General features: G+C 38.8%; 1 protein-coding gene across 1 annotated transcript in view; it reads right to left on the reverse strand.

Annotated features, from left to right (window-relative positions):
* Positions 1-304: 304 nt before the first annotated feature.
* LOC134847818 (uncharacterized) overlaps positions 305-27586 on the reverse strand; it is a 95533-nt gene continuing 68251 nt past the window's right edge. Inside the window, exons 14-21 of the mRNA XM_063865037.1 lie at positions 25340-25494; positions 21189-21334; positions 21026-21101; positions 20604-20752; positions 19906-20041; positions 19486-19650; positions 815-946; positions 305-679 (exon numbers count right to left, since the gene is read on the reverse strand). Coding sequence (XP_063721107.1) covers positions 456-679; positions 815-946; positions 19486-19650; positions 19906-20041; positions 20604-20752; positions 21026-21101; positions 21189-21334; positions 25340-25494 — 1183 coding nt within the window. The 3' untranslated portion in view covers positions 305-455. The remainder of the gene's footprint in view (positions 680-814; positions 947-19485; positions 19651-19905; positions 20042-20603; positions 20753-21025; positions 21102-21188; positions 21335-25339; positions 25495-27586) is intronic.

A 27586-nucleotide genomic window follows, 5' to 3' on the forward strand; every position in this document is an offset into this window, starting at 1 on the left:
GCACCAATTGATTCACGCTGATATATATGTTGAAATATATAAGCTGAATCGAATAAGTTTTTTTTAGTTTTGGTTTTTTTGCCGAGGCAGGCGAAAAACGAACCCTTTTTGGGGGTGAAATTTGAAACATATCTATGCGGACACGAAAAGTAAAAGTAAAAACATTGATTGAGAAAGACAAAACGTACCAAAATCTGGTCAAGGATGACGAAACATGCCGAACTTTGTAGATACGGTCAAAACATGAATCGAGCGCCTCGGCACTGGTAGTTATAAGAACAGGCTACAGGTATTTTTCAGTATTTTTTATCTAAAATATAAACGTGTTAACTTTTTAAAAGGGAAATTTTTTTGGTGCATCATTAAGCTATTTACAAATAATGCATAAATGAGTAGTTTTGAAATGAGTCGTAATAATGGGTAATATATTTGTGGCTGTTGCAGTCATTCAGTCATTAGGATGTATCAATCAAATCATTGTCATCTTCGTTACAGTCTAAGCGTAAAATGCTCGAGTATCTGCTCTCAACCAGAGGCTGATGGGGCAATGACGATGAAAAGAATGTGCGCGCACTGCCCCGACAGATGAGAAGGGAGACAACTGCTGATCCGATCACCAGAACGGGCACTCCGAACAACCCCAGCATCAAAGGACCTAATGTGGATGATGACACTGAAGCTAAAAAAAACGACGCGGCTTTTTCATTAGTAACTAAGAGCTTACAGCAAGCGCAGTCTAACATTTTCTGGTTTCTGCAGCTCATAAGCTTATCAAACTTAATTTTGACCATGTTTCAAAACACTTCAAGCATACCTTTTTCGCTCAACTGTTCTTTAGCTTGTTCCGCTGAATCCGGTTCCTCCAGCTCCTCCTCCTCCAGAAGAGTATAATTTAGCTGCACAGTTTCAATAGTGCTCTCGTCAGTCCACAGAACATCTTTTAAATCTGAGATAAAAAAAACATACTTTGATTTCAGTGAGTAGATAAATACGACCTAAATAAGTTCAAATTATCTTCGTTCATAAGCTCCTATGAACTGATTACATTCCGTTCCCCTTTGAACACGCCTTCAATCTCATCCATCACCCTAGCGTAACTGGTAGCTTTCACATCTACCGCCGGTTTCCTGGCTTTTGAATAACCGCTGCGCTCATCCATACGCAGGAATACGTTAGCCTTTTATTTCATCTCCGCTCCCTGTCGGCTTTTACCCTACTTCTTGCTCAGTGCTATCCTGAAGGATGTCATGCTGGACGATGTCAGTTTCATGGTCATTTCCTAGTGATATCGCATGATCCAATTCTCAAAAATTGCGGCGTTTTCGGTGTACAATTGTTTCAAAACGTAGTGAAATTGAGCAGCTTCTTCTACCCGCATCGAAGAGTTTCTACGATTGCGGCGTTTTCGGTGTACAATTGTTTCAAAACGTAGTGAAATTGAGCAGCTTCTTCTACCCGCATCGAAGAGTTTCTATGATTGCGGCGTTTTCGGTGTACAATTGTTTCAAAACGTAGTGAAATTGAGCAGCTTCTTCTACCCGCATCGAAGAGTTTCTACGATTGCGGCGTTTTTGGTGTACAATTGTTTCAAAACGTAGTGAAATTGAGCAGCTTCTTCTACCCGCATCGAAGAGTTTCTACGATTGCGGCGTTTTCGGTGTACAATTGTTTCAAAACGTAGTGAAATTGAGCAGCTTCTTCTACCCGCATCGAAGAGTTTCTACGATTGCGGCGTTTTCGGTGTACAATTGTTTCAAAACGTAGTGAAATTGAGCAGCTTCTTCTACCCGCATCGAAGAGTTTCTACGATTGCGGCGTTTTCGGTGTACAATTGTTTCAAAACGTAGTGAAATTGAGCAGCTTCTTCTACCCGCATCGAAGAGTTTCTACGATTGCGGCGTTTTCGGTGTACCATTGTTTCAAAACGTAGTGAAATTGAGCAGCTTCTTCTACCCGCATCGAAGAGTTTCTACGATTGCGGCGTTTTCGGTGTACAATTGTTTCAAAACGTAGTGAAATTGAGCAGCTTCTTCTACCCGCATCGAAGAGTTTCTATGATTGCGGCGTTTTCGGTGTACAATTGTTTCAAAACGTAGTGAAATTGAGCAGCTTCTTCAACCCGCATCGAAAATTTTCTACGATTGCGGCGTTTTCGGTGTACAATTGTTTCAAAACGTAGTGAAATTGAGCAGCTTCTTCTACCCGCATCGAAGAGTTTCTACGATTGCGGCGTTTTCGGTGTACAATTGTTTCAAAACGTAGTGAAATTGAGCAGCTTCTTCTACCCGCATCGAAGAGTTTCTACGATTGCGGCGTTTTCGGTGTACAATTGTTTCAAAACGTAGTGAAATTGAGCAGCTTCTTCTACCCGCATCGAAGAGTTTCTACGATTGCGGCGTTTTCGGTGTACAATTGTTTCAAAACGTAGTGAAATTGAGCAGCTTCTTCAACCCGCATCGAAATTTTTCTACGATTGCGGCGTTTTCGGTGTACCATTGTTTCAAAACGTAGTGAAATTGAGCAGCTTCTTCTACCCGCATCGAAGAGTTTCTACGATTGCGGCGTTTTCGGTGTACAATTGTTTCAAAACGTAGTGAAATTGAGCAGCTTCTTCTACCCGCATCGAAGAGTTTCTACGATTGCGGCGTTTTCGGTGTACAATTGTTTCAAAACGTAGTGAAATTGAGCAGCTTCTTCAACCCGCATCGAAATTTTTCTACGATTGCGGCGTTTTCGGTGTACAATTGTTTCAAAACGTAGTGAAATTGAGCAGCTTCTTCTACCCGCATCGAAGAGTTTCTACGATTGCGGCGTTTTCGGTGTACAATTGTTTCAAAACGTAGTGAAATTGAGCAGCTTCTTCTACCCGCATCGAAGAGTTTCTACGATTGCGGCGTTTTCGGTGTACAATTGTTTCAAAACGTAGTGAAATTGAGCAGCTTCTTCTACCCGCATCGAAGAGTTTCTACGATTGCGGCGTTTTCGGTGTACAATTGTTTCAAAACGTAGTGAAATTGAGCATCTTCTTCTACCCGCATCGAAGAGTTTCTACGATTGCGGCGTTTTCGGTGTACCATTGTTTCAAAACGTAGTGAAATTGAGCAGCTTCTTCTACCCGCATCGAAGAGTTTCTACGATTGCGGCGTTTTCGGTGTACAATTGTTTCAAAACGTAGTGAAATTGAGCAGCTTCTTCTACCCGCATCGAAGAGTTTCTATGATTGCGGCGTTTTCGGTGTACAATTGTTTCAAAACGTAGTGAAATTGAGCAGCTTCTTCAACCCGCATCGAAATTTTTCTACGATTGCGGCGTTTTCGGTGTACAATTGTTTCAAAACGTAGTGAAATTGAGCAGCTTCTTCTACCCGCATCGAAGAGTTTCTACGATTGCGGCGTTTTCGGTGTACAATTGTTTCAAAACGTAGTGAAATTGAGCAGCTTCTTCTACCCGCATCGAAGAGTTTCTACGATTGCGGCGTTTTCGGTGTACAATTGTTTCAAAACGTAGTGAAATTGAGCAGCTTCTTCTACCCGCATCGAAGAGTTTCTACGATTGCGGCGTTTTCGGTGTACAATTGTTTCAAAACGTAGTGAAATTGAGCAGCTTCTTCAACCCGCATCGAAATTTTTCTATGATTGCGGCGTTTTCGGTGTACCATTGTTTCAAAACGTAGTGAAATTGAGCAGCTTCTTCTACCCGCATCGAAGAGTTTCTACGATTGCGGCGTTTTCGGTGTACAATTGTTTCAAAACGTAGTGAAATTGAGCAGCTTCTTCTACCCGCATCGAAGAGTTTCTACGATTGCGGCGTTTTCGGTGTACAATTGTTTCAAAACGTAGTGAAATTGAGCAGCTTCTTCAACCCGCATCGAAATTTTTCTACGATTGCGGCGTTTTCGGTCTACCATTGTTTCAAAACGTAGTGAAATTGAGCAGCTTCTTCTACCCGCATCGAAGAGTTTCTACGATTGCGGCGTTTTCGGTGTACCATTGTTTCAAAACGTAGTGAAATTGAGCAGCTTCTTCTACCCGCATCGAAGAGTTTCTACGATTGCGGCGTTTTTGGTGTACAATTGTTTCAAAACGTAGTGAAATTGAGCAGCTTCTTCTACCGGCATCGAAGAGTTTCTACGATTGCGGCGTTTTCGGTGTACAATTGTTTCAAAACGTAGTGAAATTGAGCAGCTTCTTCTACCCGCATCGAAGAGTTTCTACGATTGCGGCGTTTTCGGTGTACAATTGTTTCAAAACGTAGTGAAATTGAGCAGCTTCTTCTACCCGCATCGAAGAGTTTCTACGATTGCGGCGTTTTCGGTGTACAATTGTTTCAAAACGTAGTGAAATTGAGCAGCTTCTTCTACCCGCATCGAAGAGTTTCTACGATTGCGGCGTTTTCGGTGTACAATTGTTTCAAAACGTAGTGAAATTTAGCAGCTTCTTCTACCCGCATCGAAGAGTTTCTACAATTGCGGCGTTTTCGGTGTACAATTGTTTCAAAACGTAGTGAAATTGAGCAGCTTCTTCTACCCGCATCGAAGAGTTTCTACGATTGCGGCGTTTTCGGTGTACAATTGTTTCAAAACGTAGTGAAATTGAGCAGCTTCTTCTACCCGCATCGAAGAGTTTCTACGATTGCGGCGTTTTCGGTGTACAATTGTTTCAAAACGTAGTGAAATTGAGCAGCTTCTTCAACCCGCATCGAAACTTTTCTACGATTGCGGCGTTTTCGGTGTACAATTGTTTCAAAACGTAGTGAAATTGAGCAGCTTCTTCTACCCGCATCGAAGAGTTTCTACGATTGCGGCGTTTTCGGTGTACCATTGTTTCAAAAAGTAGTGAAATTGAGCAGCTTCTTCTACCCGCATCGAAGAGTTTCTACGATTGCGGCGTTTTTGGTGTACAATTGTTTCAAAACGTAGTGAAATTGAGCAGCTTCTTCTACCCGCATCGAAGAGTTTCTACGATTGCGGCGTTTTCGGTGTACAATTGTTTCAAAACGTAGTGAAATTGAGCAGCTTCTTCTACCCGCATCGAAGAGTTTCTACGATTGCGGCGTTTTCGGCGTACAATTGTTTCAAAACGTAGTGAAATTGAGCAGCTTCTTCTACCCGCATCGAAGAGTTTCTACGATTGCGGCGTTTTCGGTGTACAATTGTTTCAAAACGTAGTGAAATTGAGCAGCTTCTTCTACCCGCATCGAAGAGTTTCTACGATTGCGGCGTTTTCGGTGTACAATTGTTTCAAAACGTAGTGAAATTGAGCAGCTTCTTCTACCCGCATCGAAGAGTTTCTACGATTGCGGCGTTTTCGGTGTACAATTGTTTCAAAACGTAGTGAAATTGAGCAGCTTCTTCTACCCGCATCGAAGAGTTTCTACGATTGCGGCGTTTTCGGTGTACAATTGTTTCAAAACGTAGTGAAATTTAGCAGCTTCTTCTACCCGCATCGAAGAGTTTCTACGATTGCGGCGTTTTCGGTGTACAATTGTTTCAAAACGTAGTGAAATTGAGCAGCTTCTTCTACCCGCATCGAAGAGTTTATTTAGTTAGTTCAGAGCTTCTAAATAAGAACTTCTAAAAGAGGCACCGACAAAAAAATTGAGACCATAGTAAAATTTCACGTTTAAACATAAAGCCCCCCCCCCGCACTCAGTAAACAAAATAAATAATCGATTAAGTTACAACTATAATTGTACTTTTATCAAATTTATATTTAATTACACTCGCCAAATTTAGATGATTAAACGATTTATAACCCGCTTTAATATTAACATTTTTCGTGACATTATAATAAATCATAATGAATTATATTTCAATATTTTTTTCCGAAAATCTCTTGTAATCTATAATGATATATTATATTAGATTAAAACCCTTTTTTTCTGTGAAAAATCTCTAAAAGTGAGATGTTATGTCTTTTTTCGGCTCATCTGAATACAAAGTTTTAACACGAAACAAAAGTTTCATAGAGATTCCTTCATTTTTAGTTGAAAAAAAACCGCGCTTAGTGAAAAATAAATCTATTATATAACGCATGAAACTAAAGCTGTGTGCTGATATTTTAGCGGTGAAAAAAACTTCAAATGTGCATCATGAAACAGCTATAATCAAGAAGAAACGAAAAAAAAACAAACGCTATAAATTTGAATTGATTTGAAAACTATTGAAACAATTTTCCCATTTCTCACATAAACCAACGTCTAAGAAAAGCATAAACTATAAGCGATCCAGGTGCAAGGTCGAAAACAAAATGGGCAAAAAAAGGATAATAAACAGTTATAATCGTTTATAACAAATTTTTTTTCTGCAAAGCAAATAATTTAGAAAATCGGTTAAAATTATCGATTATAATCGATTATAATCTATTATAATTGATTGTTTGATTTTTAAAATGCAGATTTTAATCGATTCTTAATTTATTAAAATCAATTTTTATCAATTTTTGTGGGACCATAATATAATCAATTATTAACGCTTGAAACTGGATGCGGGCCGCTTAATGGCACTTAGCAAACTGGTAACGCGTTCACAGATGCTGAAAAAATACAGCAACGTTCAAAAAGACTTGCACAGCTAATTTTTAATCGCCGTTGTGTATGCATGCTTCACACTTTTTCGACTTTTTGGGTCTTATGGTCTGTTTTTGAGCTTTAATCAAAAATTGCGCAAAACCATTGCCTCAACTTTGTAAGCAGATATTTAATAGGCATTCCTCTCAATCTGAATTACAAATTTTTCTCAATTCAGGTATTTTGTTAAGTCTAGATGCACCCGGGTTGAACCCGTAGACCAAAAATAGTGATAGTTTCTCTGCGATTTGCAGGAACCAAAAAAAAATACATGATTATGACAAAAAAGAACCCAGTTTTTACTAATGCAGATAAGCTGAACTTCTCCCTCAGTCTTATCTTAAACTTCTTTTTATTTTCAGCATCGCCTTTTTTTTACGCAGTTTTGTTATCAAGTTTTTGTTATCCTTACGCCGCCAATTTCAGTGACTGCTTTCCTAGCCCTGGCCGATGGTTGTAGCTGGGATCGCGGCTTTATCTTTTTCGTTTAGCTCATTGCCCGTTATTTATTGCTCATTACCCGTTACTTATTGCTCATTGCCCGCTAGAAGCTTCTCGTCGATCGTCGGTTTTCGCCTCAGTTGCTAAGTTGCTAATCGGAATCCTCGTATTTTGCCACTGGATTTTGATTCTTTTGCTCTCGCTCGCTGCCACCAATTCAAGTTTCAGCCATTCAAAAGGTGTATGTGTCTCATAGTCATCGTATTGAGGTCAGACCATGTCAAGGTCAGACAGATTGATTGAAGCGAATCAGTTTGGAGGTCAAAACGACCCTCAGTTAAAACCTCAGTCTCTATCTCAGTCTCTGACCCCAACCCTTAATCCTACTTGCTCTAGCTGTGAACCTGAACACGCTATAAGCCCAGATTTATAATTTTTTCTTGTACTGTTTTTCGGTCAGAGTTCTTAGCTTTTAGCTAGCAGCATTTAACGACCATGAACTTCAAACTGGCGGCTCTCAGTGGAAAGTCTGAAGATTATCTTGCTTCGTCGACAAAGTTTGTGGCGCTGATGCTCACCAAGTGCCTGCCCAGGACAGCAATGGGCAATAATGATCTGTCAAAGGCTGAATCTACTCTCCACGAGAGTTCGATTGTTAATCAGCAGGCAGCCTACGATAATAAGATACAGAAACAAGCCGTCTTGATCCAGCGGAGGAAAGGCAAGCGAAACACTGCGTGGTCCCACGTGAATCTGGTGCTGAACAACGCCGTTTTGATGTACATGAAGAACGACTGAAGGGGAACAGATGGCTATGGCGATTGGATAAAGGCCTGAAAGCTGTTTCAATAGAAGTTTTGCATCAGCTTGCGAAGATGCCCCTGCTATCAGATGAGAATCTGGATGACTACTTCGTTCGCAATCAAGAGCTGATGACGCGGTTGGACGAAGCTGGATGAGCAATCACGGACACAGTAATCAACACTTTGGTGATCAATGGGCTGTCTGAGAGCTATGAGCATTTTATGGTGCAGGAGAGCTGTCAGCCAGCCAAGACATTTCCAGAGCTGATAAGGAGGTTGAGGAACTACGACTACTCGAGGAAGGCTCGATGTGGAGAGAGGACTAGACATGGTCACATAGCAATGCAAAGTGCGAGGATAAAGAAAGGAATGTCAAGTATGGGCTGCTCTGTGTGCTATCAGAAGGGTCATATGGAGAAGAACTGCAAATCCAGGAGTGACAGTTGACTATTTAGTGTTCGAGGCAGTGGGTCGAACAAAGCAAGTAGGCCAGAATCGAAAGAGCAAGGATGTTTCAAGTGTGGGTAAAGTGGACATGTTTTAAGGGAGTGCAAGCAAGGGGACAGGGTTCTTCCGTTGATGTGCTCCAGCTTCAATGCAGGGAATTGCCTTCATTGTGGATAAGGCGTCCACTGATAATAAGGTCCAACAGAGCGTTGTTTTCTGGCTTTCAGAGCTGGAATGAAGAAACCACAGTGGAGAACACTAATGGCACGCTGTCAAGGATTGAGGAAAAAGATCAATGGAAGTGATAATCAGGGACTGCCACAATCCTGTGAATAGCCACACTTTTGCACAAGAAGCTGTTTGCACCGAGCTATAGAGTGAATTGGATGAGTATGAGCTCAGCGGTGGCTAGATTGTCAAACTTCAGTTTCGCCGCAGATGCTTCACATCAACTGGCACCAGATGGGGGACAGCTACTTTCGAGCAGCGTGGCAAGCTTAAATTCCTGGAGTTCATCTTCAAGAGGAACCCAACGACTGTAGTGACCAAGACAAAGAGGATAACCGTGATGCAATGTTGTGGCACCGACGACTGAGCCATCTCAACCAGCAGGATCATTTATCGCTTGTCAATATGGACAAGCCAGAGATCTGCGAAAAGTGGAGCAGCGAGTCTTCAGTGACATTTGAGGACCATTTGAAAAAGCGAATAATCAAAGTTCACGAATTGCCTTGAGCTTTAACGAAAACTTCAGTCGGCTCGCTCTGGTCAAGTACCTTGTGCAGAAGAGTGAATCTCCACTGAAGTTCCAGGAGTTTGTGGCTGAGCATTGGGTTTTGAAGCGGCGGCGAACTAACAATGGAGGTGATCGTTCGTCAAATGCGTTGAGGAGATTCAAAGTGGCCTTTAGAGTGTGTGCTGAGCCTGGAGCTTCGAAATTCTTGCAAAGGAACAATGGATGGGATAATTCGTCAAATGAATTCGGGAAGATTTTTGGTTTCCTTAGATGACACCATTATTCGGTGCAGACGTCAAGACGAAGTTAACAAGATGAGGAACTGTTTCTCCGAACTATTGAAGATGAATGACACAGGTGCTTTGTTCTGGTTCCTGAGAACGCAGTTTAAGCAGTCACCTGGGACGGTAATAGTGACATCGACGACTGCTTGAAGCGTTTTGGCCTAGCTGACTGTAAGCCGGTGGGCACGCCAACCGACATCAGCGCACATGTGCCAGCGAAAAATTGCCCTGAAACTGGGTCAGCAGAGGTAGTGGCCATGAAAGCTGAGGAGTACAGAGACAATGTGGGCTCAATATTAAACATAACTAAACAAACATTTTTTAGATAGAAAGACGCAACTCTCCCGTTTCCCGGAGAATCCGGGAAGGGTGCACTGAGTGTCTGCAACGAGAGTTCTTAGTTACCTGAAGGGAAGCAAACATCTGGAGCTGCGCTACAGCAAGGACGCTGATGGTGTAAGTATCCATGGATTCGCAGATGCTGACTGGGCTGGAGATCTGCATGATAGAAAAATCAACTACTGGCTACAGCTTTCAATTGCAGCAATTAGGGACACCAATTACTTGGAGTACCAAGATGAAAACAATTGCAGCCATATCTAATAAGGAGGCTGAGTACCAAGCAATGGCAGCAGCGGTTCGAGAGGCTCTATATCTGCGATCGTTTCTCAATGAGATAGTTGTGGTGAATGTCATACCAGCAATCATCGAGGAGGATAACCAGAGCTTCATCAATATGGACATTGATTTGAAATATCACTTTCTTCAGAATCGATTGGAAGATGAGACAGTTGAACTCCAGTTATGACCTACTGGGATCATGGAAGCTGACTTGTTAACAAAAGCCCTGACCAAGGCTAAGGTGACCAACAACGTCGAACTTTGATGTGTTGCAGCCTGACGTTTGACAAAAACAATTCAGGCTGATTAGGGTGTTGAGGTCAGACCATCTCAAGGTCAGACAGATTAACTAAAGCGAATCAGTTTGGAGGTCAAAACTGATTTAAAATATTTTAATTGATTAAATTCAGAGAACGTCAAGTAATGATCACAAGGTAATAAATTAGTCAGTAAATGTTTAATTGATACTTTTGCGATAATTAACTTGTCGTGTCATTTTTATTCACTTTCTGAATTCATTCTTCAAGAATCACTACCTCTTCTCGACCCTCAGTGCAAACCTCAGATTCTATCTCAGTCTCTAACCCCAGTCCTTAATCCTAGTTACTCTATCTCTGAGTCTTAACACATCGTCATAGCTGTTTTTAGCAGACTGTAATCGCACCGTGCTTTGTCTCTTGCTCTGTACTCTGGTCGACCAAACTCTTAGGTCGACCAAACTGATTTTCCAAGTAATCCTAGAACACTATGGAAACATAGCTGTGAAAATTATAAGAATCTATATTTTACAAAAATCGAATGACTTTTTCAACAGCCTGAATTTTTTAGTGGGCCAAGATGATCAAAAGAGGAACGATTATTAAGTGAAGACTGCCAATTTTTTGAAACAACCAAACGTCCGTCAACCCATCAGCAATAGTTAACCGCCACAATTATAAAACTGTGTATTTTTCAGGTCCTTCCTTTGCTTCAATTGAGTAGCAAATTATAATTAGTGTTTCTTCTTTTTGAAAGTTCAAACATTCGAGTTATAACTCAGAGAGAAGGATACTTTTTGCAATTTTATCGTCCAAACGCGAGAATAAGTTAGTCCTGTGAATTTGTGAGGGGATGAAACAACAGTATTCAATTCAAAAAAAGTTCCATATTCGAATCTGAGATATCATAAATTTTTCACAAGTAAATTTAAGCTAACGCTTTTTAATTGTATCCCTAAAATTAACAGTTTTTTCGCAAGTTTTTATTTTAATTTTGCAAGCAAATTTCAAAATTAGTGCTAAGCGCATGAGAGTAAATTATAACTTTTTGTCAGTTAGATTTGTATATGTTTTCATGATATTCAAACTTCTTGCTTCTGATGGATTGAGATGTCACTGCTTACTAGTTTGCCCTCTAATGGCGGCTTATACAATTCTTTGTCACTGCATGTTATTTTTTAAAAACTGCACTTCTAAATATTTTTTCACTTCTGAGGAGTCGAAAAATCATTGCAAGCTTTATTTTTTAAGACTTCAACTGGTGGTTTTTTAAAAGAGTTGATACCTTTTCTGGTTTCGGCGGTTTTCTATTTAGACCAGGGGTGGCCCTAAAATTTTCCACAAAAATTTTGACAATTTTGTCAACCATTTTTAAGTCGACTGTGATATGCGTTGCGATATCAAATTGAAAACAAGTTGGAATTCAATACTTTATTTAGAAGATTGAATTTAGATTTTCTCTTTTCTTTGTTTTCTTATGTACTGAGAGATAGATCGTTGTTAAGTACTCTGATCTCTCACTTAGTCTCAGTGTCATCACTTATGTATGACCTTGAGCGTACCATAAAATAATGATTTAACACCAGAGGTTGGCTGTACATCCGTATAGTGAGTACTGCTACTGCAGTAGCGGTATGACACACCCCCCTCGGTGAAAGAAATAAATTATACAACATCAGTAGGATAATTTATTTAAAAGAGTTTTAATTTACTCAGTTCGGAAGAAAGTTCTTAAGATGAATGACAGTTTTTGGATTATGTAGATTTCAGTTTTCCTCTAGCTCAATTTCCCAACTCGGGTTCCAATCTACTCCTTCATCTAAAGTGGCATATCCGAATTTTCGCATAAATAAATGTCTTTCGAGTCGCCGCACTTTTGATTCCAAAGGTCTGTCTTCCCGATCTTTGAACTCTCTCAGCTGGTTTCTGTATTCTTTAAGTGCCTCCTTCAAAAGACTTCTGCCTGTAAGATTTTCGGATATTTCTTTGATTGAATGTTTTATCGGATCTCCGAAACGTTTGGGTTCTTTATTTTTTGTTTGTCTTGAACTCCTTCGAACACCTGACTCTTCCGCACTTGATTCGTCCGAGAATCCTTGTGGTGGTTCGAAATTCGTATCCAATTCTGAGCCTTTTTGAGGATTTTCTCTAAGTTCATCCGCAACTCGCTGCACTCCTCTTTTTAACAATTGGTCCGCGTACTTTTCCCAGTCAGATGGTGCCAAATTTCTATTGTGAAAAGTCTCCACTATATCTTCAAGAGGGGTGTGCGCGTCAATGCCCTTCAGTTTCGGACGCTGTTTGGTTTTCGGCGTAGAACTCGACTGGATTTTGGTATCTACTGTGACCGAATCCGGCTTAGATATTGCTTGCTCTTGTTCCGAGTTGACTGCAGTCGCAGTTTGGTTTGCGTTTGTCCCCTGTTGTTGTTTGCTTCGGCCTTTCTTCTCTTTTCCGCTTTTTTCCGGCTTGTTCGTGATTATTTCCTCTGATGATTTTGGTCACGCCAAATTTGGTTTTGCTCTTTTTATAGCAAGATTCAATCCTCCCCCGGCTTCTGTGTCCTTAGAAGTGACGATTGTTTGGCTCTTCTGAAAGCGCTCTATTGGGTCCATTTCATTTGCGATTTCCATTTCTCCTTGGAGTTCGTCCTCCGATTCCAACTCCTCTAGTAGTTCTGGAGAACTGATTCGTTTGAACTTTTTTGTAGGTTCCGACGATGGACTTTTACTTTTGCTTCTCTGTTTTTCTTGTGTAAGTACGGTTTTTGATTGAGCTATGTCCGATTTTCTATAGATCGAACCGGCCGATGTCTTAATTGTTGATTCCGTTTCTGAAGCTATTTTCCCCTTTAGTGGTCTGGTTAGGGCTTGTCCGCTTTTCCTTAGGGGGTCCTTTCTAAGTATTGTCTTGGGTGGTGACTTGCATTGGTTTTCTACTTTATCTTCCACAAATCCTTTTTCCCAAGAGTAAATCATTTCTTTTCGAAGGTCGGGATTGAGTTGACCTGTCTCGTCCACTAATTTCCTGATGTCATTTTTAGCTGCGTCCCTTCTTTCGTAGTTCCAGCGGGCGTTCGCTTCCAACAATTCCTTTAGGGCTTTGGCTCTTTCTTTGTCTCTGTCCGATGTTATCTGCTGCTTGTGCAGTGGGCTTGTATCCCTGCTCAGTTGTCCCTTGCGCACTATCTTGAGATTCTCTCTTGACTGGTCAATCCTCCTTTTCATTTGAGACGCAGTCAGTGCTGAGCGTTCCAAGTGTTGTTTGTCTAAAGAATCAGAATTATTTAAAAACCTATCCCTCACAATTTTAAATTCTGTTTTTGGTAGTCTGCCGAAATGTGCTTGGAACGGGGATACTTGAATTGTTTTCTGCTTGTTCCATCGTAAATCTCGCATTATAATACTGAGACATAATTTGATTGATTTATTATTTTCATCGAGCATCATCACTCCCAGTCTTCTCTTTATTGTTTGAATTGTACGTTCAACCAACCCACAACCTCTGTGATCCCCCACCGGACAGAATTTTTGCTCGATATTGAGTTCCGAACAAAATTTTTTTAGAGTTTTACTCTTAAAGCCTGAAAATTGATCCGAACGAATTGATTCAGGGACTCCATGAGTGTCGATATACGATCTCAAGAATTTTACTGTGCTTTTTCCGCTTGTGGATTTTGTAACCTTCACAGATGGAAATTTTGAGAATCGATCAATAGCTACTAAAAGATAGATTTTTTTTCCTTTTTGATTTTCTATAGGCCCCGCATAGTCTAGTTGTACCTCCTGTCCCGGCTGCGTGAGCAGTGGTAGTGGTTTTGACGAATTTTTCGAAATAAGGTATTTTACATTCTTACCATATCTGGTACAACTACGGCACTCCTCTGCCAAATTCACGATGTCCTTATTCATGTGTGGCCACCACAGATATTGCGCTGCTCCCAACATCGCTTCCTGTCCTGGGTGTCCCCGATGTATTCGTTTCAGGACAGCTTGTCGTAGTTGAACTGGTACTGCTAGCCGATTATTCACCAAGATGCAGTCGTCCTGAACTGCCATCTGCGACCACAACGGATTTGTATAGGGTCCCATCAGTTCGAATCCTTGTTTGTCCCCTCTCTCTATCACTCTCCTGAGGCGGTCCATCCACGTGTCTTCTGTGGTCAGTTCTGCTAGTAAGTTTTTGTCGAACAGTTTTGCGAGGTTGTCCAGAGTCTCTATTTGTTGCTGCTTTTGCAGCCTTAACTTTCCTAGACCCTTTGGCGGTTGGATTGAGCACACTTCCTCCTCACTCTCCGCCTCTTCTGTGGTTGTTAGGTCGACTTCTATTACGTTCACCTCATTGAGTTTTCGTTCTGTCGATGCGATCGGTTTTGACGATGTTGGATTGAATTCGTCTTCCAGATTTTCTCTGACTTCTTGAGTATCGGCCACCAGTTCTCGATTTTCCTGAACATTGTTTTCTCCGCCTATTAGTTGCCAGAAAGAGAGCAATCTTTGGTCCGCTATTTGTTGTTGTTCCGGTTCCAGCGACCATTTTACTCGTTGTTGTTGACGTGTTTCGCTGTCTGAGCTGTCCCTATTTTTTCTTCCTCCTCGTATAATCTTTCTTGTACGTTGTACTGTCTCTGTGATTTCCTCTTCTCCCGAGAGTTCGTTGTTGGTGGAAAATGATCGGTTCCACTTTGGGTCCATTAAGCTTTCTTCACGCTCCTCATTCCGCCAATCTTGTGGTGAGCTGGACCACCAGTCGTATGTTTTGTTTGTATTTTCTGACATCTCGATTCTTGAGTCTGTTTTTTCTATTTTTTTCGGTACTGGTCGTTTTTTTATTTTGCAATTTTTTGAGACTGACTGTTTGCTGGGTTGATTTGACGAAAAAGTGATTTGTTTCTGTTGAACTGTTGTGTTTAGCTGTTTTTGCAGTCGTGGAAACTTTTTTCTCTCGTTCCGGTCGAGCTTTGTTCGGTTTTGACCGTTTTGGTTGCTATAGCAACCATTACTTGATGACTGTTTCCTAACATTCCTTCTAGAACATTCTAGAACGTTTTCGTTCCGGTTGAGCGAACTTGAATCTTTAAGCCTACTGTTCCAGCAGTCGAACGCTTCATGAAAGGAGTTTATCGTAGCTACTACAAACTTTTCGTCTAATTCTGATTCGGGCCAGGGATCATTGAAAGGATCACGCGATAAATAATCAACTATGCCCATGTCCCTCCCCGGAATGTGAACTATGTTGAACTGATACGGCAGTAACCGGTCAACCCACCGGGTTAAGCGTGACTGATAGGTCTTGTTTGATTGATTAACATCCAATGCTGTTGTAAGAGCTTTATGGTCAGTTGCGATGGTAAATGGTTTCCCCAGAAGATAGTGTTTATATCTGTCTACTGCCCAAACAACTGCCAATAGTTCCAACTCATTTGTTGAATATTTTTTTTTCTTGAGCATTTAGGTATCGAGATGCGAACGAAATTGGGACCCACAACCCTTCATCATTTTGTTGTTCTAAAGTGGACCCTAGTCCATCATGGCTAGCATCGCACTTAACTCGTGTTTGTCGATTTGTATCATAATAATGCACTTTCGTAATATTTGCCACAGCTCCTTTTATAGCATTAAATGCTTCTGTGTGAACATCCCCCCACTCGAATTTTTTCACCGGGAGTTTCATGTTTTTTAACTTTTTCTTTTGATTTTCTTCTTTAAGAAGAGGTCTTAATTTTTCTGTCAGACTTGCTACGTTAGGTATAAATTTTGCTAGATGATTTATGCTTCCTAGAAATGACCTTAGTTGTTTTAGGGATTTCGGCGGGTTCAAGTTTACTACCGCTTCCGTTTTAGTGATCTTCGGTCTAACTCCTTCTTCTGAGAGATGATGACCCAACCAATTCACTTCTTGTTTAAAAAATTCACATTTTGATAGTTTCAGTGCCAAATTTTCCGCATCCAATTTCTTTAATACTGCTTCTACTAGGTTGGCATGTTCGGTTTCACTTCCCTTTGACACAATAAGTATGTCATCCAGGAAACAGAATGTGTTTTTAGCATGATTGATGGTTCTATCCATAGCCTTTTGAAATTCAGCTGGCATATCTGCTAGTCCGTAGAATCCTGTCAAGAATCTGTAAGTTCCGGTTGCTTTTCCGCCCACAATGTTAAAATTACATTGCCTAGCTGTATCCGCAGCCAATTTTAGTTGACTGTACGCATATTTCAAATCTAACACCGAAAAATATAGCGTACCCTTTTTGTTTTCGGTTACAATCTGGCTTACCCCATCAATAAGTTCGTCTACGTTCGGCATTTGGTATTTGTTTTTAAACAATTGTCTATTGATTGGTTTCGCGTCCATTGCCAATTTTATTGAGTCGTCCTTCTTTACTGTTATCACAATCGGGGCGATAAAGCAATCACTTGTACACTTATCAAGTTTTGTTATATGACCTTCTGTCAATAACTTCTCGATTTCTTTTTCGACTTTATCTTGTATATGAATTGGGATTCTTCTCCCCTTTTCTTGTATCGGACATAGTGGGTATTTGAATTTTGAACTGGCGATGTGGTTTTTAGAAATGCCTTGCCTTTCAAATAAGTTCTTAAATTTATTGAAAAATTTTTCTTTCCAACCTTCCGACTGCTCGCACATGAGCACGTCAAACCTGGTGAGTTCTTTTGGCGCTGTTCTTTGTGTAGTCACTATTCCCACTTGTCCTTGCAAGTCTAATCCCATGATGCATCTAGTTTTTCGCTCTGATACCAGAAAGGTTGCGCCCTTAACTTCCCAGCCCGCTGACCTCAGATTGGTTTTTAGGGCTCCCAGGATACTGATCGGTTGTTTGTTGTAGTCCACAAATTTGGTTTGTAAATTCAATTTGTCGGACGGTATGAATCTCACTTTGTTTGATTTTTCCATGATTTCTTTCGTCGTTGCCCAGTTAAGAAATGAAACAGGACTACCAGTATCCACTGTTAGTTGAATAATCTGGTTATCTATTCGTACCATAGCCTTTAGTGACTTTACGCGGTTCAATGTTGGATCTCGAATAGAGTCTATTTTCTGAACTCTAACCACTTTTCCGTTTGTTTCTTTTCTCATTTCATTGATTCGATCTTTCACATATTTTGAAACTCGTTCATTTTCCGGTAAATGGGTATGTATCAACATGACTTCAAATTCACTACATGACCCAACACCTTCACTGATCTGGTCGCATTCCACTATCGATTCTTCCGAATCTTCCGCAATTTCACTTACTTGTTGTGATCTGCACATTTTAGCGAAATGATTCGGTTTACCACAGTTTTTACAGTCCTTTCCCATCGCTGGACAGTTTTTTAGGTGTCCTTGTTCAAACATCCTTCCACATCTATTACATGGTTTCGTTTTCGTGTTTTGATTTTTGTTATTATTCTGTCTGTTATTATTTTCTCTTCTATTTGGAGTTTTGGTTTTCCCCCCCAAATTTCGTACTGCCATTACAGGTTCCTGTTTTATTCTTACACCCGATGTGTAATTGCTACTTGATCATCCTGCAGCCGCAGCATTAGTCTTTTGAAATGCCATTGTGGTTAACTTGCTATGTTCGAATTTTATAGCTCTTTTTAGAACTTCCTCTGGATCCAGAGTTTCGAATGTCAACGTATCCTGTAATGTCATGTTCTTCATCTTCGAGATGAATAAGTCTCGCACTTTTTCATTTTCCAATGTTCCTAGTTCTGATCTGGCTGCCTGAGCAGTTAACGCTGCGTGAAATGATTCTAGAGATTCTCCAGATTCTTGCATTCTCGTAAATAACTTGTATCTCTCGTAGGTTACACATTTCACTTTTTGAAACGAGACTTCTGCCAGATCTGTTACTTCTCTGAACGTCATTTTTGATATTTCTGCGTGCGGATTCTTCTGTAGGAATCTTTTCTTTCCCTCAGTGCCCAAAGATAGAAATAGTCGTGACACCAGTTTCTTTTGTACTTCGTTGTAGAAGACATTGTGTCCAACTCTTGGGCCTCTTGTTCTTTTCTCTTCGTTCTCCAATGCTACTCTGTCTCTTGCTAGTTTATCTCTAAGGATTCTAGCGTTCCTCGCATCTTCGTTCTCCCCATCCCTGGGCGTTTCCGGGCGTGGTGGTGGTTCCTCTAATATGTCTTTTGGTTCTTCCAAAATAATCTCTGGGTTCACATTTTCTTTTACCGTAACCGCCATGAGAAATTGTTCGAACCAAATTTTAAATTGCCACGGAGGGTCTAAATTCGCTGATGCCCAAAATACCGGGATTCCCATATCCGTTCTGTTGTCTTGAGCTGCGAATCCTGCTGGCTGCGCCATGTGATATGCGTTGCGATAACAAATTGAAAACAAGTTGGAATTCAATACTTTATTTAGAAGATTGAATTTAGATTTTCTCTTTTCTTTGTTTTCTTATGTACTGAGAGATAGATCGTTGTTAAGTACTCTGATCTCTCACTTAGTCTCAGTGTCATCACTTATGTATGACCTTGAGCGTACCATAAAATAATGATTTAACACCAGAGGTTGGCTGTACATCCGTATAGTGAGTACTGCTACTGCAGTAGCGGTATGACATCGACCAAGGGGCGGATTCAGGAGAGGGACGACTTTCTTCTTTTGGTTTTACGGATTCGATTCTCTCACCAACCAAAGGCAACCAACTTTGGTATTAGTTTATGGCATCCATTTTAGGCCAAAGAATCCTAAAAGTTTTATACAGGTGCCTTTGGCGCCAATATATACTAACTTTGAAGCGGAGCGTCAAAATTTCCAAGAAGTGCTCAAAAACCGCTTTTCAAAATAGAAGCCTTACAGTGTTCTAGGAGTGCGCAAAAAATCGAAATTGTTTTGAAAAGCCGTTTTTGAGCACTTTATGGAAAATTTTGACCAAAAATAGCGTTGTTGCAGCGCTACAGGTAAATTTTTGATAAAGTAGGTCAAAAATGCCGTTTTTGGGGCCTTTTGGACATTTTTTGACTAAAATATTTTATTGTTTCGGCGTGCGCTCCCCCTTCAAAATTAGTATATATTGGCGCCAAAGCGCCTTTAGACAAATTTTAGGGTTGGTCGTCGAAATTGGATGTCATAAAATACTACCAAAAGGAAACCTTATCCTCCCCCCCCCCCCTAAATCTCAGTAATATAGACAGTAATATCTCGAGCCACCAAGATTCACAGGTCTATCTTGGTGACAGATTTAAAGCAACTGACTCTCAATAGGTTAACTCACGCAATGGTCATGGTCTACTCAAGGTTGCAACCGTCTCAAGATCAAAAAAATTGGTTATGTAACCATTTAAAATAATTTATTTGGTTCCTACCTTTCGGACATTTTTCCAGTTTGACATATTGGTGGTGTGACTCCGGCAACTTGGGGCAGTCTCTAGGCACCACACTGGCCATGTAACTTTTGGATAATCTGTTCGTCTTGAGGATGACCACGAGACACTCCTGGTATAGTATGAAGTCGGCAAAGTAGGCGTTGTCTGAACAGAAACGGGCCAGGCCATTTATTCCAATCATGATCAACGTACCGTAAGGATATGAAATAAATCGTGTAACAAGTTAAAAACAACTTTTCACATTTTTTTTCAGTTGGAGACTTCTTGAGCCAAACATAATTGTTGATGAAAAAGTCACGTTCTGAAGAAGGAATGAAACTTCCTGAACCGTAGATCAACACATTTGGGTTGTATGTATCATGTATTCGACTGTCTATAATTATGTATAGATTGAATTACTCAAAGAACTGATTCTGTCTCCCTTAGAGTAGACTTCTGCAGTCCCGGTGGACTCGGAGTCGTCAACGCTCTCTTCTCGGACTCTGATCTCCACAGGAGATAGACAAGACGAAAACTCCAACAAGACAGTGGACTGCTGCAAGCAGAAAATTTTCATAGCAACCAACATACCAAAAAAAGCTCCAGTTTTGTTGCGTAACTAGGGGCGATCGCAGCTTTTCCCTCAATTCCGGTTGCCATTTTTTTTTTCAAATTTTTTTTGTAAAAATTAGTTACTGGTGCTATTTTACAACGTCCATTTTTGATTGATCAACCCAAAAATTTTTAAAGCCGTGTCGCCACCTATTTTACCATATTTACGGGGGGAGCGGGCACCGAAAAACTGCAATTTTTTGGTAGAAGCTCACCAAAACTGCTCAAAAACGCCTTTTTTTCGCCTGCTGCCCAAAAATTACTGGCAAAATACGTCTTTGGGGGATCTTGTTGAGCTAAAAAAAAAGGTCATTTTCAATCCCTGTGCACGCTGATCTACCTCAGAATTTGACTCACCAACATTTATTTTCCAGGTTTTGCAAAATTAAAGTATCATCAAATCAAATTCAGTCTTCGTTCTTCATTTTATGGAGTAGAAAAGTGAGTATTTTTAAAAAACGGGGGTGTCCTTTTTGCATGTATAATAGAGGCTGTTCGTCACTCACCTGTCTGTATCTGGCGCTTTTTGTGCATGTCATCCCATTGCACAGTCTGTTCGATTGACACAAAAGGGAGGCAGAGCCGGCTGGAGGAATTTTGAATTTCGAAGAGGCGTCTTTCCATTTATGACAAGTGCTACTCGTCGATATACTTCCTTAGTTTCACATAAGCAAAACGCAGATACACATGACGACAAAATAACATGACCACCTATATGTCAGTGGTTTCGGTATTATCAAGTGGTGGATATTTTTGTCCACTCATAGTCTTAACCAATAAATCTGTTTGAACTTTCGCCCGAGTAAAATCTCTAATTTTGTTACTTTCTTTCCTGGACAGATAAATTGAACATTTGTTTTGGTGATTTCACCTTAAATTAAAAAGAAAAACAAAAGTTCTAAAACTAAAAAAGCATTGCTCCACTTACGTTCGCATTGTGAGTTTCCGATCGGCAATGCTTCCACTTGACGAATCAGTTCACTATTTTTGTGTTTGAAAAATATCTGTAACAGAATTCAATTTGCCCTACATATGTACTCTTCTTCGCACCTGCTAATCAGAGTATGCTTATAAGTTTAATCATGCCTCACCGACAGATAGCGCTGTTCGCCTTCGGATTCGTCGAGGTTTGAGGATGATGATGAGTAATTGAATATTTTGACAGGGGTGGTTGCCACAACGGGCAAAATTGACAGAGAGTCTACCACTGTGATTTCACTGGAAGATGTTTCTGATACTGAAAAAATACAGCAATTTTGTTCAACAAGAGTTTTTGCACAGCTAAATTTTAGTCACCAAGGTGTATGCATGCTAAAACTTTTTTGATTTTTTGAGTCTTATGGTCTGTTTTTGAGCTTTTAACGTGAATTGCGCAAAATCATTTGCATCAACTTTGTAAGCAGATGCTTTATAGGCATTTCGATCAATCTCAATTTATTAGTATAGTGGTAAAATGTTCTTTTTGATAGCGTCAGATCGTGAATTCGATTCCATGCAATGGCAAGGATAACGTGAAAGGATGAGCACTCACTTGACCTCTAGCTTCAGGTATACCAAAACCTGACTAATTTCAGCTGCATAAAATGTACCACGTGAAAGTACGAGACGCAAAAATAAGAGCTTAAATCAACAAAATAACTGTGGAATGTTGGGTAAAGATAAAAAGAGTTTCATTTAAAATAATGAATAAAACTGGCGACAAACATAACCCCCATAATGAATTTAAATGGCTCATCTAGTCAAGAAATTGGCTTTTTTTGAATTCTAATTGGTCATTTTCAAGATTCAAAAATCCACTATTATCCATTATAATCGATCTTAATCCGCCTTTTGTTTCAATTTTATCGATTGTTTTTAATCATAAAGTGTGAAAGGATGAGCAAGCACCTGGTCTTCAAGTCTACCACGACCCGACTAACTTCACTGCATTAATTGTAACACGCGAAAAAAGAACTCTGGAATGTTGAGAATAAATAAAAGGGGTTTCATTTAAAATGAGGGATTAAATTGGCAATAAACTTAACTCAAAAATTGATTTTATTGGCTCATCTAACCATGAAAATGGAACTTCAGTGGATTCTAAACGAATAATTTCAAGATTCAAAAATCCATTATAATGCATCAAAAACTACTATAATCCATTTTTTGTTTCAAAATTATCGAATGTTTGAACTATTAAAATCATGAACATCGATTTAATTAGCAAAAATGATATGTTTCTGCGAAACTAAAACCCGAACGAACATGTACGACCCCACGTCCCCAAAATTCAACATCCGCATTTACTTTTCCGACCCCCCTATCCTCCACCTTTTCCAAACCTTACCTCCACACTCAGCCTTCTAAGCGCACCCCTCCCACTACACACACACACACACACACACCCTTCCACCTTTCCCACACCATCTTCCTCACCTCACTTCACGGGTGAAAGGGGGGAGGGACTGAGAGGATCAAAATTTATAGGCGGTTACGTTACTCACCTGCGGGTTTTTCTAAAAGGAAGCTAAACATAAAATGGTGACCAGGAGAGAAGTAAATTGGATGGGTAATGGCGTATCGAAAGGTTCAAACAATTTCAGAAACTAAAAATGTATAAGAAAAGTTGTGAGGGAAAGAAGTTGAAATAAAAAACAATCAATTTCTCAGCCAAAGTAAGTCTCCTTGCAATTTTTCTAACAAAACGTGTGTTAAAATCAAAGCAAGAGTAACTTTGTGAAATCACTGCATTTTGTTTGAAAATCACTAACTAAAATTTCTTAAAAAATCTTATTCCATTAATATGAATTATAATCGATTGAGTTGAATTTTGTAGATTTTTCAATAAAAACTGTAATCCATTTCTTTTTCATAGATGAGCTGAAAATAGTAGAATCCTTAAATATTATTTATCCAGTATTCGCAAAACGCAATCAGTTTTATGGCCCACCATTTGACAAAAAAGCTAGCCAGAAAATTTACATACAGCTTACAAAACTTTTCATTTAATTAAAAATTAATAGATAGCCTAACTCAAATTTCATTTTTCATAAATGGAGTTTGTATGGCTGGCAGTTTTCAGTGAATGAAATTAAATGACGAACAATTTCATGAAGTACTAAATCTCAGACCTTTTGTTTCTTATTTTTTATTCCATAATTTTTTTTGTTTTTTTTTGTTTTTCATTCCTACACTGAAGCATTAGATATTTAACCAAAATGAATTATTTAGATTTTTTTATAAGTAATTATTCTGATAACAACTACAAATGACCATTGTTATCAGGCAAAAAATCAGTCAGTACAAATATGAATATCAACCTTAATAGCAACCTTTACAATAATGCTCTTGCTTCTCGCTCAACAATAGTCAGCTTCTGCACAGCTAAATGTTTTTTGCCGATTTGTATCCATGCTTAAAACTTTTTTCCACATTTTGGGCCTAATGGTCTGTTTTTGAGCTTTCATCATCAATTGCAAAAGAGCAATTACATCAATTTTGTTAAGGATATGCTTAATAGGTCTTTTCCTCAATCTCAATTATAAACTTCTCTCAAGTCAAGACTTTTGCGAAACATAGATGCGTTTACTATAATGGTAAGTCGTTCTTTTTGAGAGCGTCAGATCGTGTAATTAACCCGCGTTGCCATGGCAAGGGTAGTGTGAAAGGATGAGCACTCACTTGAGCTCTAGCTTCAGGTCTACAAAAACTTGACTAATTTCAGCTACAATAAATGTACCACGTGAAAGTTCGAGATGCAAAAATATGCGCTTAACTCAACAAACTAACTCTGGAATGTTGGAAATGAGTAAAATAAGGGATTGAATTGGCCACAAATTAAACCCAAATATCTGGTTTTTATGACTCATCAAACCATGAAAATGGATTTTAAGTGGGTTATAATTGATTATTTTTGTGATTCAAAAATCCATTATAATGTGTTAATGGTTTAAAATTGGTTATAATCCGTTTTTTTTTCAAAACTATCGATTGTTTTTGATCATAAAATTCTTGAACATTGATTTATTTTGCAAAAATGAAGTGTTTCTGCAAAACTAAAACCCGAACAAACATGTTCATCCTTGTTTTCAACCCCGCCATTTCCCTATAATTCGACACCTCCCGCTAGTTCCAAAAACCAATTTATCACCCTCCCAGAAGGTTGTTCTAAAAGGAAGCTAAATATAAAATGGTGACAAGGAGGGAAGTAAATTGGATGAGGAAGGGGGTATCAAAGGTTCAACACAAATTTAGAAACTAACAACGTATAGAAGACGTGTGAGGGAAAGAAGTTGAACACAAAAGCAGCTGAAATGTCTCAGCCAAAGTGAGTCAAATTACAGGTTTTCTAATAAAACGTGTTAAGGCAAAAGCAAGTGTCAGTTTGTAAAACGCTACATTTTGTTTGAAAATTATAAACATTTATTTAAAATCATAATCCATTATAATCAATTACAATCGATAAAGTTGGATTTTATAGATTTCACAAAAAAATGTAATCCTTTTTAACGGATGATAATTGATTGTTTTCAAGTTTTAAGGAGGCAGACCATGAAAACCTAATCTAATCAATTGTCATCCATGAGTGTCAGCGCGGGTTAGAATAGCCTTTCGTAGATTTTCTGCAAATAGTAGAATCCACAATTATTATTGACCCCACTATTTGGTGCAAAAAAGTTTCCATGGCTCACGGGTTGACAAAAAAGATAGTCACGCAATCCTCATAGAACTTTCCCATACATTTCATATTATTGAGATTTTTCTGATAATTGAACAAAGATTTTGTTATTCATATATGAGGTTGTATGACTAGCAGTTTTCATATTTGAATAGCAATTTCATGAACTACAAAAACTCAGACTTTTTGTTTCTCACTTTTTATACTAAAAAATTTTCGCGTTTGGTTTCTTTTGGCAATTATTACTACTATGAAGCATTAGATTTTTATCCTCAATAAACTATTTTGATTTTAACTATATATTTCTTCTGATATTGCTATCAGGCAAAATATCACTCAATACAAATGTGAACATCAAAAGAAACCTTCACCATAACTCTCTTGCTTCTGGCCAATCCAGGCAGCAGGCGCCATTTTGGCCGATTGGGGATAACTACTGCGCATCAAATTATATGGTTTTCTCGTTGAACCATGTTTTTACTAAAAACTAAATCTGTCATCATATAAGACAGTCGAATCTGAAACCCTAGCAATACGAGCCGAGCCATCTTATTTTATTCGTAAGAAAGCAAGGAATTGACTTACGAAGAAGAGTAATATTCAGCGATGACTGTCCGTTCATCCACATATCCAGCGCTATTTCTTCCGCTGATTGATCCTTCCGAAATACAGTTGGGAAGAACTGGGAAGACAAGCTAGAAGTATGAGAAGACAGAGATTCCGCCGACCTATGCCTGAGGCTGAAAAAAAAGGATAGCATTTGCATGAAAATTAATCAAAATCGATGCTGGTCAACTAACGCAATTTCTAATTTATTTCGGATATTTTGGTTTGCTTGATGGCGTAATTTTGGGTAGAGTTACAGGTGTAGGGCTACAAATGTCATATAGAGTAACACATCAAAAAAGAAGTTCGTTACACCTCTACAATTCTTATTCTTGTAGTTCTTAGCCATAGCAGCAGAAGACGGTGGTCGTTCGTTGTGTGGTGAGTGCGTATTCCCTTGTCCGATAATTCGGAATCTGGATCGGTTTTGTTTTAGCTTATACCTTGATTAAAATTATAATAAGCTCTTATAGTATTGATAATCTGCAAAATTTTCTAAACTGGCAACCTTTTGGAGAATGCGGTTGAAATGCCGTAGAAATGCCAAACGCAATTTGGGAAAAAAGTTAAGTTTTTCCCTTTGGCTTGAGAAGAGCTCCAGTTCCTGACAGAAGCTACAATCAATTTCTTTTTTTTTCATACGTTTTTTCTGCAGCTTTTTGTGTCTCAATATAAAACACTCATGGAGAAAAATTGAAAAATTTTTGCTGCGAGATAAACGAGAATGGTTTTTTTTCACTACAACTTTATAAGTCAGTAATCAAAATCAAATCGCATAAATTATCTGCAAAAAAGAAATTAAATTGTCAGTTAGTTTTTACTCAAACAGTTTGATCACATTTTCTGTCAAATTTATTTGGGAGAAAAAAACAAGTTTTTCTGGTGAAAAGCAAGAAAACTAGTAAAACGAAGAAACATTTCTTCAACACTTATAGTTTTAGCATTTCAGAAAAAAATCTAGTTCTTTTAGTTTCACGAATATTTCACGATGATCACTTTTTTTCATAACACTAAATGACTAGAGAAAACTGGCTCAATAGATAATTTTTCATTCTGCAGGAATATCTAAAAGCTTAAACCAATTTTGAAACATAAGTCAGTTGCGCGTAAGTTTTTTCCCTTTTAGCTAACAAAATTCTATGGAACTCTGAAAAAGTTCTAAAACAGGCGTCAAAAGTTTTAAAATTAAGCACAACCTAGCTTTAAAGCTTGTTCTTATACAAAGCTTGTTCTTATTTTTCATGTGTTTTTTGAGTTAGAACATATAGAACATCCATGCGATAAAAGTAAAATACAATAAAAAATATTAAGTTTTTTATCCCTATTTCTTTTTTGTATGGAAATGATAATCATTTCAATCGAACATAATCAATTTTCACCAAGTATCATTTTTGTTCCGACCAGTGAAGATGAGGAAGATTTTTGTATTCAGGTATGACTAAAATTTTTCCACGGAAAATCAGGTACCACGAATATTCATTGGAGTGGCTCGAATGCTATATGCTAAGGACCGTTCAGTTGGGATTAAAACTATATGCATTTAATTTGAAAAAAAACTTCCTTGTTAAGAGGAACTCGTTTAAAATTTTTGATTTTGTTCTTTTTTAGCGATTAAGGTGAGGAGCAGGTTTATTCTAATTTTTCAACGAAAACCATTTACCACGAAGAATCACCAAAATGGATAAACTGATTTATCTTATGAAAACCCTTTCAGTCCTGTTTCGAATGACATTGAAAAATTGTCCCAGTGTCGGGAAAATTGATGTTTTCAATCTAATTTTGAGCCAGTTTAGGGAACGAGTAGCTTTTTATATGAAAATAGGCCGAAACTTTAGCTTTATTCTTTAAAATATGAGGAAAACTTTAAAAATTTGCTTTTTTAGTGTAATTTTTTCAAAAAAAATTGTTGCTCAATCTTACTTTACTGTGATTTTTGAATATATCTAATTTTCAAGTTTTTGTCAGATCATTTTTATCACATCTGGCACAAAAAAATATTGCTTCGAAAAAAAAGCGTGAAAACTCGTAAAACGTGAAAAACATTTCTAAATTCTAAATAAAAACGTTAAAAAAACTGCATTAGCAACCGGACAGGACAGCCTTTTCTATTTACTGATTTAAGTTCAATTTGCATCTAAGTTGATTTTTATTTCTCCTTTATATGCACGTTGGCCGCTTTAACAACTTGGAAAACTATTTCAGCACCTTTTGAAACAATTCAATCAT

Source organism: Symsagittifera roscoffensis, chromosome 6, assembly GCF_963678635.1.
Source record: "Symsagittifera roscoffensis chromosome 6, txSymRosc1.1, whole genome shotgun sequence".
Lineage (NCBI taxonomy): Eukaryota > Metazoa > Xenacoelomorpha > Acoela > Convolutidae > Symsagittifera > Symsagittifera roscoffensis.